General features: G+C 35.7%; 2 protein-coding genes across 5 annotated transcripts; one reads left to right on the top strand and one right to left on the bottom strand.

The window, feature by feature from the left end:
* Nucleotides 1–118: 118 nt before the first annotated feature.
* On the bottom strand, nucleotides 119–12,614 carry LOC138311210 (tubulin delta chain-like). 4 transcript variants are annotated; one of them, XM_069252700.1, is made up of 13 exons: nucleotides 12,532–12,614; nucleotides 12,185–12,287; nucleotides 10,114–10,209; nucleotides 9,353–9,405; nucleotides 8,731–8,803; nucleotides 8,164–8,222; nucleotides 7,341–7,482; nucleotides 6,695–6,850; nucleotides 5,471–5,566; nucleotides 4,879–4,951; nucleotides 4,459–4,600; nucleotides 3,659–3,819; nucleotides 119–519 (listed from the first exon to the last, which is right to left on the bottom strand). In XM_069252700.1, the coding sequence occupies exons 2-13, from the start codon at nucleotides 12,277–12,279 to the stop codon at nucleotides 421–423; spliced, it is 1,245 nt and encodes a 414-aa protein (XP_069108801.1). In that variant the 5' UTR covers nucleotides 12,280–12,287; nucleotides 12,532–12,614; the 3' UTR covers nucleotides 119–420. The 4 variants fall into 4 exon arrangements, with proteins under 4 accessions (XP_069108801.1, XP_069108802.1, XP_069108800.1 ...); XM_069252701.1 differs by lacking the exon at nucleotides 12,532–12,614 and adding an exon at nucleotides 3,117–3,224 and having other exon boundaries at nucleotides 12,185–12,393; XM_069252699.1 differs by lacking the exon at nucleotides 12,532–12,614 and having other exon boundaries at nucleotides 12,185–12,394.
* A 112-nt stretch (nucleotides 12,615–12,726) lies between these two features.
* LOC138311216 (mitochondrial inner membrane protease ATP23 homolog) lies at nucleotides 12,727–16,864 on the top strand. The gene is made up of 6 exons (XM_069252708.1): nucleotides 12,727–13,060; nucleotides 14,289–14,334; nucleotides 14,651–14,726; nucleotides 15,162–15,293; nucleotides 15,961–16,047; nucleotides 16,599–16,864. The coding sequence occupies exons 1-6, from the start codon at nucleotides 12,883–12,885 to the stop codon at nucleotides 16,788–16,790; spliced, it is 711 nt and encodes a 236-aa protein (XP_069108809.1). The 5' UTR covers nucleotides 12,727–12,882; the 3' UTR covers nucleotides 16,791–16,864.
* Nucleotides 16,865–19,688: the final 2,824 nt, after the last annotated feature.

Genomic DNA, 19,688 nt, shown 5'->3' with positions numbered 1-19,688 from the left:
TATTATATAGCCAAATATATTCAACGACTTCATAACCATTTATTTAACCTAAAACTTGCATCTTACGTCACCAATCCCTCTTATGCATGAACAACAAGTTCATCTCAAATGTTCACTCTTAGCCCACATATCTCGAGAACATTTGTTGGTTGATTTAGACTTAAAGCAGAATTAACGACTTGAAGTATAATACTCTGTACAATTCATTTATTTAGTGTACAGTAGAAAGCTATGAATGGAATGCTCACTGCGGACCCAGAAGCAGATTCCTTGGCAGACTTTTTTGTGAATTACAATAATCACGATCTTCAACGTATTTCCGAGTGAGCTCAGCGCGGATAGCACAGTCGATGTCAAGTACATAATTGAAGTCCTTTCTGGGTAAAAGTAAGGCCTTCAGCTGAATGTCCAGGACAAGAGTCACGAAAATCCAGGATAATATTCAACACTCTGAAAGTACAGCATCCCTGGAATAGTGACACTAGAAGGTCTGAGTGAGTATGTTGCCACACAATCAACCTGAAATATGAAATCCGGTTGTTGAAACAATGACATGATGACAAAAGGAAGTTAATTGTATACAACATCTTTTTACAGAAAGAACAAAACCATTATAATACCCTGATATTAGTACTAGTATGTTTATGTTAAGTAATATAAGAGCAAATTGTTGCATTTAGGATCTTTTGGGTAAAACGTTTGTTGAGTGAACCGTAGCAAATTAGTTAAACCCATTTCCGAATCTAATTAAACTTTACTTTAATGACTTCGACACTGTATATACTAAGTTTCCACAAAGTGTTATAAAACATCTACGATAATGTAATTAAAATCATATTTTTCATTGCATTATGTATACGTCAACGTGTACACTACATGTATATGTTTATGAAGACCTGACAAAGACCCGTTAGTGGCCCTAGGTCATATATTCATCAAACAATTAAATAAACGTTGTCTATATATACGTAGTGTAATAATTTCAATCAGATTGCACCTGCAGGAAAACATACCCTAGAGAGAGTTTGTCACAGAAGACATGTCCTACATATCTCAGAGAGAGTTTGTCACAGTAGACATGTACTACATACCCTAGAGAGAGTTTGTCACAGTAGACATGTCCTACATACCCCAGAGAGAGTTTGTCACAGTAGACATGTCCTACATACCCCAGAGAGAGTTTGTCACAGTAGACATGTCCTACATATCCCAGAGAGAGTTTGTCACAGTAGACATGTCCTACATATCCCAGAGAGAGTCTGTCATAGTAGACATGTCCTACATACCCCAGAGAGAGTTTGTCACAGTAGACATGTCCTACATATCCCAGAGAGAGTTTGTCACAGTAGACATGTCCTACATATCCCGGAGAGAGTTTGTCACAGTAGACATGTCCTACATATCCCGGAGAGAGTTTGTCACAGAAGACATGTCCTACATACCCCAAAGAGAGTTTGTCACAGTAGAAATGTTCTACATACCCCAGAGAGAGTTGTCACAGTAGACATGTCCTACATATCCCAGAGAGAGTTTGTCACAGTAGACATGTCCTACATACCCCAGAGAGAGTTTGTCACAGTAGACATGTCCTACATACCCCAAAGAGAGTTTGTCACAGAAGACATGTCCTACATATCCCAGAGAGAGTTTGTCACAGTAGACATGTCCTACATATCCCAGAGAGAGTCTGTCACAGTAGACATGTCCTACATATCCCAGAGAGAGTCTGTCATAGTAGACATGTCCTACATACCCCAGAGAGAGTCTGTCACAGTAGACATGTCCTACATACCCTAGAGAGAGTTTGTCACAGTAGACATGTCCTACATACCCCAAAGAGAGTTTGTCACAGTAGACATGTCCTACATATCCCGGAGAGAGTTTGTCACAGAAGACATGTCCTACATACCACAGAGAGAGTTTGTCACAGTAGACATGTCCTACATACCCCAGAGAGAGTCTGTCACAGTAGACATGTCCTACATATCCCAGAGAGAGTTTGTCACAGTAGACATGTCCTACATATCCCAGAGAGAGTTTGTCACAGTAGACATGTCCTACATATCCCAGAGAGAGTTTGTCACAGTAGACATGTCCTACATACCCCAAAGAGAGTTTGTCACAGAAGACATGTCCTACATATCCCAGAGAGAGTTTGTCACAGTAGACATGTCCTACATACCCCAGAGAGAGTCTGTCACAGTAGACATGTCCTACAAACCCAGAGAGAGTTTGTCACAGTAGACATGTCCTACATACCCCGGAGAGAGTTTGTCACAGTAGACATGTCCTACATATCCCCAGAGAGAGTTTGTCACAGAAGACATGTCCTACATACCCAGAGAGAGTTTGTCACAGTAGACATGTCCTACATACCCCAGAGAGAGTTTGTCACAGTAGACATGTCCTACATACCCCAAAGAGAGTTTGTCACAGAAGACATGTCCTACATATCCCAGAGAGAGTTTGTCACAGTAGACATGTCCTACATACCCCAGAGAGAGTTTGTCACAGTAGACATGTCCTACATACCCCAGAGAGAGTTTGTCACAGTAGACATGTCCTACATACCCCAGAGAGAGTTTGTCACAGTAGACATGTCCTACATACCCCAGAGAGAGTTTGTCACAGTAGACATGTCCTACATACCCCAGAGAGAGTTTGTCACGTAGACATGTCCTACATACCCCAGAGAGAGTTTGTCACAGTAGACATGTCCTACATACCCCAGAGAGAGTTTGTCACAGTAGACATGTCCTACATACCCCAGAGAGAGTTTGTCACAGTAGACATGTCCTACATACCCCAGAGAGAGTTTGTCACAGTAGACATGTCCTACATACCCCAGAGAGAGTTTGTCACAGTAGACATGTCCTACATACCCCAGAGAGAGTTTGTCACAGTAGACATGTCCTACATACCCCAGAGAGAGTTTGTCACAGTAGACATGTCCTACATACCCCAAAGAGAGTTTGTCACAGTAGACATGTCCTACATACCCCAAAGAGAGTTTGTCACAGTAGACATGTCCTACATACCCCAAAGAGAGTTTGTCACAGTAGACATGTCCTACATTCCCTAAAGAGAGTTTGTCACAGTAGACATGTCCTACATACCCTAGAGAGAGTTTGTCACAGTAGATATGTCTTACATCCTCATTTCAGGGCTCCTTTATAGTCCTCAATAACGTCATGCACTGTTTCAAAAGCTTCTTCAAAATCCTCCTGTCAAATATGATTCATTTTTTCATTATATTGAAACGTCTACCTAATGTAAACCACTTTTAAGTTATTTTCACTATTGAATATTTTGCATTTTTGTTAATTTAAACATATTCGCAAATAAATATTTTCAAAATTATGGACTCTTACTGACAATCGTGCTTTCATGTAACTGTTTAAACAATTCATTTGTGAAATATTTTAATTCATTTTTGAGGTCTATCGCAAAGTCTAACCATTATGTACCCATTCCACTACACTGTATACGTAAATATGATGATTTTTAGCAGTACATGTCTTGTCAAAATTCATTTTGAATTCTTATTTGTCTGTGTAGAATTAAAATCTGTGCATTATACTTATTGTAATTTTCAAATGTTGGTACATGTTGCTGGTGATTGACGTATGAAAAACTCACATATAACTTTAACACTTACATATCCTGAGCCGTGACGTTTGTACCAGTGAATGTAAGCTGTTGCATCGTACATGACCTTTGACCTCTGGACCAGAGTTTCCAAATAATCCACCACAGTGCCATGGTTAGACGCTATGGTGATGGAGGACGCCTCTCTTGGTCCAGCGGGGTTAGCAGCAGCTACAAATAGATAAAAGAAAACATAAACTGTATCTGACATGATCAGATGCATATTTGACATCCTACTCAGGGTCATTTAAGGATGTGACAGCTTTGTTGATGGATGAAATTTGGAGAACAACCACTGGCCAGTGGTCCGTACCTGGAAACTTCTCCACATGAAATTAAAACTAGCAACTCTGAGGTGGAAGGCTTGTTGCAATACATCGGGACATCTTAACACATCCTTCCTTCAAACATACTAAACTACAGTTCTCTAATAAAATAGACTGGTATGCCTATGGTATATTTGTTACATATGTTTGTCCTGTCATTGTTTGTTGAGGTAATATAAGCATTTGTTGGCTGGTTACTTTGTTGGATACACGTCCTTTTAAAAACCATCGTCATTTCAGGACGGCATCCTGTGTGTGCATGTCTTGGGTGTTTCGGATGACTGTAGTATGGTTGTGTTGTGATCATAAAACTTTTGCCCTTTTTTGCTTACTCACTGAAGCATGCTGCCAAATGTGAGCAATAGGGTAGGTGAGATAAGGTATCTTGAATGCTTTGTGGTAAGTCCTTTAAGTTTCAAAGTTTAACTAATGCACTCTTCTGGAGATGAACAGTATAATAAATATAAATGAACTAGCTAGTTACCTGTCCACACATCCAATGGGAAAGGGTTCCAGTTGACACAGTTGTATACGGCCTTCACCTTCTTCTCTAATGTCCTCATCGAGTACAGGAAGGTTTTCCCGCTGTCGCCACGGCCAACTACAACACTACTGAGACTTCCCAACTTCTCACAGTTAAGGTCAATAAGGCAATGTAATATCTCATTAACTCATTTATCCCCAAAATTTCATAATGGACTGGTCTAGTCTTTGATTTAGAAGAGTCGAAATTTGTCTTCAGGGGTGAAGGCATACAAGTAATTAAGATATGGACAAGTGTTGCTTTACCTGGTCAGATTTCAATATCTCCATTTTATCTATTTATTTTATTTCGAGCACTTTTTTTATCTATAATTTATATAATTACAACTGCCATCTATTTTATTGTTTAGTTGAAGGATACAGCGCCACCCTGTGTGTTGTATCTGCGAACTCCTAGCAACAGCTGCCCCATCAGGGCTTCCCAGGTCAGCTTACTGGAAAGTATGGAAGCAACTTAATTTAATGAAGAATACAGTGCTACTTTTGTTTTGTAGTAGACAAGTAGTGTAGAGGACAAGGATAACTTGACATTATTTTGAAATTTTGACTGGCCAACATGAGGCCTGTGTAATACGTTGGCCAATCAAAATCTTACACGAGGGTTGAGATACCCCAGTCTACTTGACATACCTATGTTTGATTATTTTTTTCCCATACTTGAAAGAAAAATGACACATTTTTTATGCATGTTAACGCTAAAAATTGAATTGATAAAAAAAAAAACATCATCAACAATGTATGGTGCATGTATTGAAGACATATAAATGTCTAAGCTGTGTGAGACGTCTTACATCCCCTGTGTAGGACAGAGTTGTCTTTTCCCTAGCAACCACAGGATATCTCTGTGAGATATATAAGAGAATAAAATTCCACTGATTAAGAAGTAAAGATAAAATAGACTCAGCATGTGTCTCCTACAGTAACAAGGTATATCTATAGCCAAACATGCTTACCTTCTGGAGACATGGTTAACATGAAGAAACTTGTACCCAGGGACAGGACACGTGGCTCGGATTAACTCCCACGGCTCCATACCAATACTTACACCTCTGAGGATAAACAAACAGTGATGTGAATGTGGTTATTGATACAATGATGTTTTCCCATATAGAAGTTAACTATCAGAGGTATTTAAGCATTCTGAGACAATTAGACATCTGAGGTTTCCCTCTATCTGAGCCACCCTAGTATTTAATTTTATATTTATGGCCTCCCTTGTATGAAATGTGTTGTGTTGTGTGTGTGAATGTATGCGTCATTTGGGAGGCTGTGGTAATTTGTGTTGCCTCCATGTAATAGTGGGAGCTTTGCCCTTTTTCAGTGCTATCTCACCAATGCATTCCGAAAAAGACACCGAACTAGCAAACCTTACTTTGTCATATTAAAGTGACAACAGGCGAACCAGTTGTCCCACAACCATAAGGCTGAGCACTAAGCAGGAGAAGAAGCCACTACTTTTATAGACTAAGTAAAACTTAAGACTTTAGTGTGTCTTGAACAGTATAAAAAATGCTGCATTTTCCAATGGTCTTAGATAAATTATACATCAATGCAATCTGATTAAAACACAGATCCTTATTATCACCAAGTTTGATAAGAGGATCTGAGAAAATAACATAAAGGGCTCTTGTCTAGGTGACCTTTGGAAATGACCAATCAAATTGCTGCTTGCAGAATTTTGACAGTGAATTTCAAGGGACGAAATAGTTTGAAAAAGCTATCAGAATTATGTACATAGTCATCTCGCCCAAAGAACACGACAAAGCTAATTGTATATGTATACGGAGATGAAATGAGGTTTTCAATTGATGAAGCAAGGTGTAGAAAATGCATTTGATCTGAAGTACACGTGGTATAAAGGTCATCTGGATGTGATCCCTTATAGGATATTGTCAGAATGGAGTGTTTACATTTTAAGGATCTGTAATTTAATCAGATTGACATCGATGGTGATCTCAGGATTCTACATGTACTTTCAAATTGACAATAGGGGTTTCTAGATACCATAATGGTGGGTGAAGTATGATTTGTCACAAATTAGTCACACCTTTCAGTTTTGGTTTACAATAAACTTATAACCAGTACTGCTCACCATCAAGAGTCCATAACTCTGCAGAGACAGAAGATGTGTATGCTGTGATAATGTATGTATAGTATAGGTTAGAGAAGTGTTATACCTGGAAGGTGTGAGGGAATCTGTTGGCAGGAACAGACCACACAGGGACGCAGCTATACTGGTGTTCATGTTATCAAACGATACACTTCCCTTCGCCTTCTTCTCCAAGTTTTGTAGTACATCATCATTGTGTGTCAAGATGATACAATCCGAGTTTCTATACAAAGAGAAACAATAGGTTTATACACATTGATAACAACATTAATATGCTTCATAATTTATGTATTGGGTACATTCTGTATACATATGTATGGGTCAAAGAAGTAATATCGGCAGTATATTTTCCAGGTAACTCAGAATCATACAATGTATATCTGTAGGATACAAATTACTTTTTGAAATTGACCTTAATTGAGAAGCAAACATTGACCTTATAAAGAAATATTTAAAATTTACAATGTAATAGCATTTGCCTGTACCTAGGTTTTGTTGCATTATGTATTTCAGAATTTAACCAAGGAACAATGTATGATGACCATGAATATGATTTAAAGTAGCATTCCTACTCAGATTATGTTGCCTTGCTATTTCTGTATTATGACCTTGAGGAGAAATGTTGACTTTTATAGCTAAATTATATCACCTTGATGCATGTAAGAATATTGACCTTGACAAACAATATTGACCTTGAACAGTGTATTACTGACCTTTGTAGTTTAGACAATGTCAGCAGTGAGTTGTAGTGCTGGAGAGGACTTTCTCCTGAGATACATGGAGCGAAGGCACACGACATGAGGTGGGCGAGTGGGTAGTAATCCCTCATCTCCTCACACAGGCGAGATCCCAAACCTGTATTAATCAACATTCAACATTAGCTTTAGCATTGTCACCTATTTATGTATATCAACATTATCTTCAACAATGGGTATCTCCAGTTTTGATAGCTAGCTCTACATCCATAAAAAATTGTACCTTACAATGTATTGCAAATTATCTCTCATGCTACTGGTAAACTATGTCTTTTTTTGAGCAATCGCCTTTCATAATTATCTCCTTCATTTGTAGAGATATCCCATTTTTGCTTACCTCACAATATAATCTGTTTTAGTTTGCATGGATCTCTATTTATTGTAATAGTAACCACTGTTTATATTCAGTTATAATTCATATGTTGTAGGGATCTTTGAAAGAATATTTAATGTTTGTTATCTCCCTTTATAATTAGTTTACTTTCTCATTTTGTAAAGGCCACTTTTATTTCTGGTCATCTATCAATTATCTACATTTTTTGTATCTTTATTTGCAGAGATCTCTTATTAGTTATCTTTCTTACTTTGTAGATATATTTTGTTATTGATTATATAATGTCACATTTTTTACATGCTTTTCGATACCATTATTGTCATCTGCTCAATTAGAATCTTAATCTTAATCATTAATTTTTTTAATAGTATTTATGAACAATTACATGTACTATGAATTACCAATAATAAATCAATCCCCTGCTTTTCTAGACAAAGTATACTTTACCTGAGCCAGTTCCTCCACTCAAACTGTGCATCATGATACATCCACTGTAGGCATCACACCTGTTCACAAAAGCTTTGTGTTAATCCAAAGTTATTTCAGTGGATAGCATCTACAGATCTGTCATATTTAAACCAAATCTTGAATTTAATTATATCAATATTCTTTTATAACATTTTCTTATCTCCCAAAAACTAACAACATATGTTCCAAACCCAGTAACTTTTAATTAGTACACACATACTGTAATATTACAAGAAAAAAACCATGACTATTGTCCTTATTTCAAATTGCTTAATCAATACATCATAAATGATATAATTAACTTCCTTACAAGCTTTATAAATATGTTTAAGACCAGTGTTTTGTAAACACATATTCTTACATTACTTAGAGAAAACTAATATGGCACTGCCTGTTGTTTGATTTTTTTCCATCTTTGAAATGAAAATTAACGAAATAAAATATTCAAACCAGCTCATGGTGTTCAGGAAGCACTTTTTTTTAGATTTGAGTATGTTATCTAACACTTTCTCAAATCAAATTAAATTAAAAATACACTGAACTTACTTTTCAATCTCCTTTCTAACTCGATCAAGGCTATCCTCCAGTAGATGCTCTTCCCTTTGGGTACCATAGTAACCTATGAAATATAACAATATATGTGAGGTTTAAATTGCATCATATTAAAATGTGGTTATTGTTGCTGCCAAAAGCTCATTCCAATTACATATATTACTCCATTTTATATAAAGAGTACCAGCCTCTAGAAAACCCAGCACATCATCTACATATGTACATGGCCATTTAACATGTTTAACTGTTTCTCCTTACAAGTGTACAATGTGATGAAGGTATATATATTTTCAAGATTTCAAAATTTCAACATTCGTTATTCACTCAGTCATAATAACTGTATGAAAAGAGGTCCAATTTATAATTTTGTTTAATTTATAATACAGTTTTAGTGCATGACAGGAACTTGTATATAGATATAAACATACAAAATGTAGTACATGAAATACACATATATACGATATAGAATGTGGTATTTGTTTGCAATTATGTCATGTTTTTATGAGTGTAAAGTCATGTTTAGTATTAGAGACAAAAATTCCCATTCCGTTTGCAATTATCTACAGTTGCACTACTTGTAAGGTTCATTATTTTGATTTAAATCGATGATAATTACCTAAAGCCCAATTTGTTCCACGGCCTCGTTTTCCACAGACAATATTTCCTTCTCTGTGAATGAAACGGATGCATTTGTTGTACACACAATTGTTAATAAGTATAAAAAATGCCAGTCATACATGTACATACTTTAATAAAAATTTGAAACCTTTTAGAAACTCTTGTTACTTAGTGATGTACTCTGTGTATATGCAAAGCCAAAATTTTTTCTGCTCAGTCAGATTCATACATGTACATACTTTAATAAAAATTTGAAACCTTTTAGAAACTCTTGTTACTTAGTGATGTACTCTGTGTATATGCAAAGCCAAAATTTTTCTGCTCAGTCAGATGATATGCATTTTATTATTTGAGATGATATGCATTTTATTATTTGATTTTTATATTATCAACTCATGTACAATAGGATTAATTTTAATTGTCAAACTTGTCTGATTTATCCATCATTTCTCCTAGTACATAATAAGATTGTATGCTACTTATTTGAATATATAATGCAATCTATGCAGTACCTCACTTAAACTATACCCATCATTTGAACAACTATTGGTGTTTAATTGTGTATATAATATTATATATGTCTAATTGATGCAAAATATAATATTACATTATATATTTTGCATTTGGTACACGCGCAATCAGTACTTTATTTCATATGCAACATAGGGCCACAGAATTTTTTTTTAGGATGCATTTAATTAATACAAGAAAAACCCATCATCATATCGGTTTTAATCAAAGTACTAAAGTACTAATAACCTTATTTTCAAGCCTTTGGATATTTTGCTCAGAACTTTGGGCTCACTGTCAACATGAACTGATCTCTGCTTGTCATCTGGGTGTATATAGGAATGGCTGAAACAAACAAAAGTACAAAAGCTAAATAGTATTTATTGCTGTGTTACATTTAGCAAATATATACAAGTAGCCTTATTGTATTGCACATGTTTTGAAATGATGTAAAACATCTTAGAATAATTTAATTTCATATGTTACACTCATTTCTGTTGGTTAGATCTTTGAGTTTATTTTTCCATAGACAAAAAGAATTGTACCTCAAGTATTATGACTTCATAACTCTTATATACGAAACGGTCTCCAAGGGAATTTCAAAAGCGACACAGTCATTGGCCAAACTGAATTATTGGATAAGATATCACTGCACCACAACTCAATTTGTTTTGTTGTAAAAGAAAGTAAAATCATGGAAATCTATGCCTAATTAGTACCTGAGTGAGTTATCTGAATTGAATTATAAGCATTATTCTCAATATCTTTTGGGGTTATGCAGTCATAGACAAATAACGGACTGACATTCTTTTTCATACACACATCGCGTCTATGAAGAATGTCCTTCCGTTTTGTTTTTTTCCGATATTGAGAACAATGCTTAAATGTTTGTTTGAAACAACTTATCTGAAGGCAATCTCTATATTCTAGGGATTACTATCACCGATGTTATATCCACCCCTCATTGAAGACACAGGTAAATTTGATCTTTTGATGTACATCAAAGGAATTGTATAAAGGTATATGGGTCGCTATCTCTGAAACCTTCAAAGGAAGTCTCTGATTCGTCAGTTATTTTCTTTTTTTTCTTCTTCTTTTTCTTGCATGACTCTGTCAAAAATGACGATTACGTCATGTGATCTGTAGGGTTACAAGGGTGTGAAGGGATTAAATTTGTGATTTTTTTTTTTTTTAGTATATAAGGTAAAAGGTGTGTGCAGAACTAGTGCACATGGACTTCAAAGGCTACGTTGGAAATATGTGCCTTGAAGTCCTCGAGTGTAGTGCATTGTTCTGTTGCTACAGGGAGGAGATTCCATTGTCTTATCGTTTGTGGGAAGAATGAATATTTGTAAGTGTCCTTTGTAGCAGATCTAGAGTTTGGATTGGAGTGTCTGGTTCTGTGGTCTGCTGGAATGAGTAAGGTCTGGTATTCGACGGCAACTATATTGTGAATTATCTTGTAGAAAAGATTTAATCTTGTGTGTAAGTTAGCCGTCATGTTGTGTCGTCTCCTGAGCTGCCTCCAGTTTTAGATAGTCCTGATGTGGATATAACGTCAGTGATACTCAATGAGTATCGAATTAATCGATGATGATACTGTACATAACTCAGGCACTTTTTAAAGTTTAAGTCGAAAGTTTCAATCTTGATAAGAGCGCAGCTCTCTGCGCGGCCGAAGGCCGCGTAGAGCGAAGCTCTACTAACCATAACACGTGTGTGAGCATATAGATTCCAATACACTCCAGTACCCCTTGGACTTTGAAATTGTGTCCCGCGGGAAAAGTCTCGCGCCTCCATGTAGGCAGCCATGTTTTAATTCTCGTTATCAGCACGACGAGATTTGAAATTTCTGTACTAGACTAAATGTGTTATCAGTATACGCTTTAACCCTTTGAGTAATTTACACATGTACAAGAACAACGCAATAAATGTAGTTGTCCAATATGTACTGTGTATGTTCTCAAGCGCACGGCACCGTCAGCAGTGACGTCACAAAACCTGACGCCAAAGATGACGGCACAGATTCGCGCGTATTTTTGATAGCATGGCATGTTGCCAAATTTTCTCTGCATCCGATAAAAACAAGATTGAAGTATATTGAACTATTCCATTTGGATTGTTTTGAATTCTTTCTAACTATCGATAGTATTTACATGTCGGTGAAATATTTTATTGTTAATCTCGTAGAAAAATATAGACAATATAGAGTTATAATGTTATAATCTTTTACATGTAGCTGCGCTCTTCTGAGGCTTTGCCTTAAATTCATATTAACCACACAATTAACACACAATAAGAACTGGAACTGTTTACACACCTCTCTTTGACACTGCTGTCTTTGTCAACTTTCTTCCAGAATGCATGGCCAACCTGATTCCCACATTGGCCAACGTGTAGATAGACTGTCGACATTTTCAAGCCTTAAAACAGAAGAATATACCAGCCTTTTAGATAATATGTAGCCTTATCAACGCTACAAACAAAATAAGACACGGACGCTGCCATTTTGTTTTTGTATAATAGCTGATCCGGGCGTTATTAAATATCCGGGTCAATATTATTTCAGCACAGTTATTTTCCAATGCCTTCAAATATTATTATCGATATTTGGCCATCCATGAATTAAATGCTGTTTAAAAATTACATAAAAATGTACACACTCACCAACAACGATTCACAACATTGTGCAACTATTCTACATTTATGATGAAATTACTTCCCTTTAGTGTAACTCTTCAAGCAACTCGCCCAAAAATGAACTACAGGACGAGTCAGCGATGCCGGTCTGTTAGGTGAATATGAACTCGTGTACAGAACATAATATTATTTCATATATATTATTTTCACATTTACTTATAGTCCTTGAAACGATAAAGATATTGCACGATCGATAAGTTTTACCAATTTTCGTGTCTTGACACTTACATTATTGGCCGAGTTTGTGTTTACTGACTGAAGGATTGACCGAGATGTCTCGTGCTGCACATGGTGCCCGGTATAACTTGAAGGTTGATAATGACAGATCAGAAGGAGAGTCCGCCTGTTCAGGAAGATGGACAAGAAAAGACAGATCCAGAATATGGTTATAAATGGTTTCAGGAGAGGGGGAAAGAGCGGAGTTTGTACCAGAAAATTCGATACGGTGCAGCGACGAGGAAATGTGAACAACAGATTTATAAATGCCTTCACACAGGTAACCGTTACATGTACACATATACATTGCTTCAATCATGAAGACTCATCAACTTATGTTGCTACTCTATCTGTTTAATAAGAAAGCATATTTCGTTAATAAAAATAAAAAGATCAGTTGTAGTGAACTTCCATGACTTTTTGTTTTACATTTGATAATCTTATCTCGAATTATGGCCATAGATGGATGATGAAATAATACCCCTTGGAAGTACATACATAATCCTACTTATGTACATGTAATCAAGGACTTGGCCTTGAGTTGAGCGTTCGCCCCTGTGTGGAAGGCTCTGGGTTCTGTCCCCTGGCCGAGACACACCAAAGTCTGTAAAAGTGGTAGTTTCTGCTCCTGCTTAGCGCTCATGCAAAAAGGGAGTGGGACGACTGGTTCGCCCGTTGTCAGTATAATGTGACCGGGTGGGGTGTGTTGCTTGGTGTCTTCGGCGGCATGCTTCAGTGATATAGCACTATAAAAAGGGCAAAAGTTCCACTATACAAGAAGACACAACATGAATATACCGCAGTCTCCCGAAACACGCACCTCGTACAACATACACGCAACACACCGCATACATGGGAGGCCGTCCTTACATGACCATAGCTGTTAATAGGACGTTAATTAATCAAACAAACAAACAAAAAGTAATCAAGGATTTATAAGTGAGAAGGATTTGTCACTGTCTTTTTACACAACTAAACACCACGCGAGACGCCTTTGAACTGGGAATAAAAAACATTTTTCTCAACAAATACGTGTTTTATCAAGTCAAACGAAACCCCAATGTAAAGTTAATTAAATTTCACAACATTTAGTACTTTTGTCTTAAATTGTCGTTAAAAAAGTATGACAGCTCATGAAAGGACAGCATGCTTCAGAAAGTAAGAATTAAAAGGTTACCCTCGCACCCAGAACTACATTAAAGGCTTCGAAGGATTATCAGTCATCACCCAATGTCACGGTCAATGCACAAACCCAAAAGTCGCCCAATGTCACGGTCAATTAATGCACAAACCCAAAACCCAGTGTGACTTATCCTTATCATATATGTCATTGATGTTATAAACTCACTCATTGAGTCAATGACATCTTATTAAGATGAAGAAACACAAGTGATTCTTGTTAATTGTATTAATTTTACAGGATATACTTTTTTTTTCGTGAAAAGAGTTGTAAATTATTACAAGTTGACTTCCAGCAATGTAAATAATATTGTTTATATTTCTTGCAGATATGACGATAACAATGATATTAAATGCTTTAAAAAGTTACGGATGGTGAGTGAAATCAGTTACTTTACTTAAAGTTGAATACTTAGCAGATTAATGTATGTTAATTAGAACCTTATCGTGGAAGAGTTACGACAATTAGTAAAAAAAAAAATAGTTTAATTTGTTTGATTATCTGTAAAGTAAACTTGATTTTGCTTGAAATGGAACTCAGTCTTCCAAACTAGGTACATCCTTTAATGACCCTGGCACCTCAAGTTAAAAGGACTATTGTAACAAACAAACCAAAAATGTTCATGATAGTAAAGATTGTGCATAATAATAATTGTAATTATGAGTAAAATTTTACTTGTTTTCCTTCCAGTAATTTTAAAAGACAGCACTATGCCTGTGAAAACTGTACAGAAGGACAAGCTAACTATGATTTCCGATCAAGACAGGTAAGAAAAATAGACTTATCAGATCTAAAATAAATAATTTATACAGAAGTACTATAGATCTTGTTGTAAAGTCATTCTGATCTATTAGAGTTACTTCCCTTGTTCCACTCCATCAATGAAAGAAGGGGGGCAATATACCTTTAATCTTTTTTTCTGAGATTTCAGAAATTTCATTGAAAGTGCCTTTTTCTAAAGATGGAACATTATAATGCATATTTATCTCCCTTGCGACAATTAAGGTATCATTTGTCTGCATGTTTTTATGAAATATACTTTGTGAGTTATGTCATTTTCTCTTATATGACATTACACTCATAAAAACATGAAGTAACAATCAATACCTTTCCATACCTAAGGGCAGATAACTCTTTGCAAATATGCAAAAATGTAATACTAGCGTTAATAAGTATTTTGTGTAAATGATTAATTTTTCAGGTAGTATTTTGCCAGAATAAAGTGAAGACGAAAGGATACTGCCGTATATTAGCACATGAACTCATTCACGCATTTGATGACTGCAGAGCTAAAGTAGATTACAAGAATATCGACCATGTGGCATGTACAGAGGTTAGCACACTTAACTCGCCAACTTTCCCAAGAGTGTCTAGAAATTTCTGATTTCAGACTTCTCATCCTGTTTCTCGATTGTATTGTTCAAAAAGACATTGATATTGCAATATTGAAAGACCATTTATCAAAACCCAAGAGTATAAAATGTTACGATTTGCTTTAATATAATTTTATATTGAATAGACATGCAGTGCATAACTTGTCTGAATATCTGCTGCTAGTATAGACATATTACTAGATTAAGCAGGTGTAAGTTATTACTGTGAAAAAGCTTAAATGGTGACGGATCTAAAATAGACAAAGATTGGTTTTGATAGGTTACACTGGGTTTTTTTTCTGTTCAAATATTTTCTTGATATATTTTGATTCTGAAGTGAGCGGATAATGTTTTAACTCACTTTAGACTAATGATTTAAAGGTTTAGTTTGGTCCTATCTGTATTTGAGTAATCAGTAAAATGATATACATTATATACAGTCATATTTGCCTTAGTGTCCACCTCTGTATAAAGACCATCTGCTTAATAAGAACACTTTCTGGGGGTTCCAAATGGTATTACAGGGAATCTTTGGTCCCTTGGATAGTGACATCTTCTTAGACAGGTCTGACTGTAACCTGACAATAATTTTTAATAAAATAAAAGTGTGTTGTTTTCATTTTTCAGATTCGTGCAGCCAACCTAACACAGTGTGATTTTTTCCATGGTGTGATGTGTGGTGTCACAAAAGATGGCCTAGATAACAGTCAAAAGGTAAATAGGGCTGTGAAACATCATTAGAAAATCAACATGGAAATTGTGGCACAAACCTCGGAAACTACAGTGTCAAAATCTTAATTACGCTCCATATAATATCAACCCCAATCCAAAGCAAGGCTTAAATATCAAACTCACCCATAATAATAATGACCAAAGGCTAATCAAAATAAATTTGCGCATTAGATATATGGTAATTTTAATAACTTATTTTTAAGAAGTTGAAAATCATCAGTGTTTTCTCTGTTTGTTTTGACAAGATTGTGTACAAATCGTCACTGTTTTTCTCAGTGTTTTACAGGTATATGTACAAATTGTCACTGTTTATCTCGATTTTTTTTTACAAGAATGTGCACAAATTATCACTGTATTTCTCTGTTTTCCACAGGAATGTGTGCAAATTCTCGCACGTTTTTTTTCTGTTTTCCACAGGAATGTGTACAAATTATCCCTGTTTTTCACAAGAATGTGTACAAATTATCACTGTGTTTCTCTGTTTTCTATGGAAATGTGTACAAATTGTCACTGTGTTTTTCATTTTTCCACAGGAATGTGTACGTGGCCATGCAATGTATTCATTAATGATGAGCAGAGATCTATCAAAGGAGAAAGCATTAGAAGCAATCGACAGAGTCTGGGACCGCTGCTATAACGACTTGGAGCCTATTGGACGGAGATTTAGGAAAAACAAAATAGATAGAACTGTAGCTTCAGAGGACAATAGAAAGTTTGATATGTGATAAAGGATTTTATTTAGGGAACAACATTGGTATTTTGATAGAGGTTTTACTGCAAGTAAATTATTTATCTGTGATCCACTTGTGATATTTCTTTGTTTTTGTGGGTTTTTTTTTTGTCTTGTCTTTAAGTTTAAGTGTGAAAGTTGTTCTGAAATAGCAGATTACTATCAAGTGCTGCCCAGACTCTTTGCTAACCAAATAGCAAATGACTGTTTTACAGAAATTATTCAAAACCTTGGTTCATGGAATTCTTTAGCTCATCATCAGTCACCTTTATCATTAAGTGTAGGGTTGGATACCAGTTCAACAAAACATGTTTGTAACAGACACACTTACAATGAACTCATGTTTATAATGAACACGCTTACAATGAATTCATGTTTATAATGAACGCACTTACAATGAATTCATATTTATAATGCAGTACTTTTCATTCCCTGTTGGGTTTTCTATAAAATATTTTCAATAAGTGCTAAGACGTTCGTTATAACCACGTTTTAAGGATGTATTCTTCTGAGGTTTCAGTCCCGTTGAAGTCTCGTTTCGAAATAGATCAAAGAAGTTATGAGATTTTCAAATAAAATTTACCAATATCTGTAGCAAGTTGCCAGTTGCAAATTTTGTCAAAAAATTACATTTCTATTTTTAGTAGATTTTTTTATACGGGGATTTTAAGAAATGGCTCATTTGGCGGCCATTTTGAAATAGTGTCTTTTTTCACTTCAAGTAGAGCCACATGTTTACCATTTTTTACTAAAATTGTTTTTACTTAAATCATCACTGCGCCAGCAATTTTAGCTGTATCGAGCTTATTTTTGCTGTAAATCTTTACTGGGTTCATGGTAATTAAAATATTGAGCATTAATGTGTGAAATGATACACTTTTGTCACTTTATTTTTACATTTAATGGTAATTTGAGCACTTTTATTTTTTACTCTAAAATACTGAAAAATAACAAATATTCAAATGGGGCAAAAAAGTAAGCACACGGACCCCCAATTTTTCTGCCTGATTTAGAAAGAACAACCCTTTCCCTGTTGATATGCAAAATATTAACAAAAGTTTAATACCAGAAGTATTTCTATAAAGGGTTTAATTTGGCAAAAATGGCTGAAAATGGTGCATTTTGTAGCTCAAAATTAAGGGGTAGGGGTAGCATATGTTGTTATTCTGAGAAAAAATATTAGTCTTATTAATCAAAACTGGTATTTTTTTAAAGAAGACTACTAGAAAATAAATTCTACAAACATCCATACATATCAAACACCTAGTTAGGAAATTATGGCTTTAGTGTCTTGTGTATATGGTCAAAACTGCAAAATTCCCATAAAATCCAATATTTTGTCAACTGGGTATCTTTTAGTGACAACATCTCAAAAACGAGCACACAGACATATTTTTTTTCTTCCATTTTCTTTTATGGTATGAACTCTTATTTCCAAAAATCTATATGAGAAAAAAAGTTTAATACAAGAAAATTTTGACTTCTCAGAGGAGTACATCCTTAATGAACCATTATCATTATTTAAAAGAAAAGAAAAATTAACACATGATTTTTCTAAGGAAACCCACACGTAAATTAATAAATAAAGTCATTAGATGAAGAGTACAGGCACTAGCTGCTATATTAGTCCGTTAAACCTGTCTGTTTTATTAGGCTTTTAAAAAAAAATTGCCTTATATTTATTAGGCAAAAAATAATTAATAAAAACCTAATAATATAGACAGGTTTAGCGGACTACCACTATCTGTAGGAATACAATATTTAAAGGTCTTGCAATTCTGTTGTAAAATGAACTAAAACTGTTGTCCTGAAGACAACCTTATACCTCCTAACCCACACACTCCCCTGGTTTTGTAACGAAGGGGCATGCATAACTCCATCCTCGATACTCCAGGGGTTCCGATCACTTACAATCTCTACACCCCTGGACTGTTTCATAGTAAAACTAAAGGCAGCTCAGAGGAAAAAATCTGAACCAATCACAGCCAGCAAAGATTTCCTTTGAGACTACAGAGAGAGTGACGCCTAACTTCAAACCCACGCAACCACAGTGTACCGTTATATGGGCTCTTTTGTCGGACACACAAAGGACTAAATTGCATGTTCTGTTCTGTTGCCTTCAGTTTTACTATGAGATAGTCCAGGAGGTGTAGAGATTGTAGTTGATCGGAACCCCAGGAGTATCAAGGATGGCATAACTCTGGAAAAATAGAGATGTCTTGTTCATTTAGATTGTTTTTATCTATCCATTATCAGGATTATTGTCAACAGGCTTCACTGAATAGTTCAGAAGCAGTAGCCGTTTAACCGTTTTGTAGCAAAGGTGCATTGCCCTGAAAAAGGTAGAGGTATTTTTTTTTCCAATATAGTTGATGTAGCGTAGGAAGATGAAACGTAATGGGGGAGGGGGGGCAAAGTTCCTCAATATTTCGTAACACCCGCCCCCCCCCCTCGCCCGCCCCGCACATTTTCATAAATCATTACTTACAATCCTTTTACACATCTATAGACATTGGCGACGCAAATTAGAGAGTGAGTTTGGAGGGTCTGGGGTATCCACTGGAAAAATATTACTATTTAGAATGGCAGAGATGAGTTTTATGATACATTTTGTTGAATTTGCGAGCGCCGAAGGCGCGAGATTTTGGTGTATGGGGGCCGTGGTCTCGCCCGGGAAAAAAATTACGATTTAGAATTGCTGACATGAGTTTTACGATGTATTTTGATGAATTTGCGAGCACCGAAGGCGCGAGATTTTGTTGTTTGGGAGGTCCTGGGTTCTCCCCCGGGAAAAAAATTACGATTTAGAATGGCTGAGATAAGTCATAGGTATTGATAATTGAAATATACAATGCATTTTGTAGAATTTGCATTTTATGTAGGCGCGAGCTGT

This window comes from Argopecten irradians, chromosome 16 (genome assembly GCF_041381155.1).
Source record: "Argopecten irradians isolate NY chromosome 16, Ai_NY, whole genome shotgun sequence".
Lineage (NCBI taxonomy): Eukaryota > Metazoa > Mollusca > Bivalvia > Pectinida > Pectinidae > Argopecten > Argopecten irradians.
Note: the sequence above shows the minus strand (reverse complement) of the source record. Positions and strands in the feature narration are given on the sequence as shown.

Excerpts from the sequence above, each read along its gene's own strand:
- LOC138311210 (XM_069252700.1), bottom strand. The coding sequence starts at position 12,279 with ATGTCGACAGTCTATCTACACGTTGGCCAATGTGGGAATCAGGTTGGC. Across the intron at positions 8,804-9,352 it reads TGGAACAAATTGGGCTTTAG|GTTACTATGGTACCCAAAGG; the intron begins GTAATTATCATC and ends TATATTTCATAG. Across the intron at positions 8,223-8,730 it reads GTTAGAAAGGAGATTGAAAA|GTGTGATGCCTACAGTGGAT; the intron begins GTAAGTTCAGTG and ends TTTTGTGAACAG.
- LOC138311216 (XM_069252708.1), top strand. The coding sequence starts at position 12,883 with ATGACAGATCAGAAGGAGAGTCCGCCTGTTCAGGAAGATGGACAAGAA. Across the intron at positions 13,061-14,288 it reads TTATAAATGCCTTCACACAG|ATATGACGATAACAATGATA; the intron begins GTAACCGTTACA and ends TATTTCTTGCAG. Across the intron at positions 14,727-15,161 it reads ATGATTTCCGATCAAGACAG|GTAGTATTTTGCCAGAATAA; the intron begins GTAAGAAAAATA and ends TTAATTTTTCAG.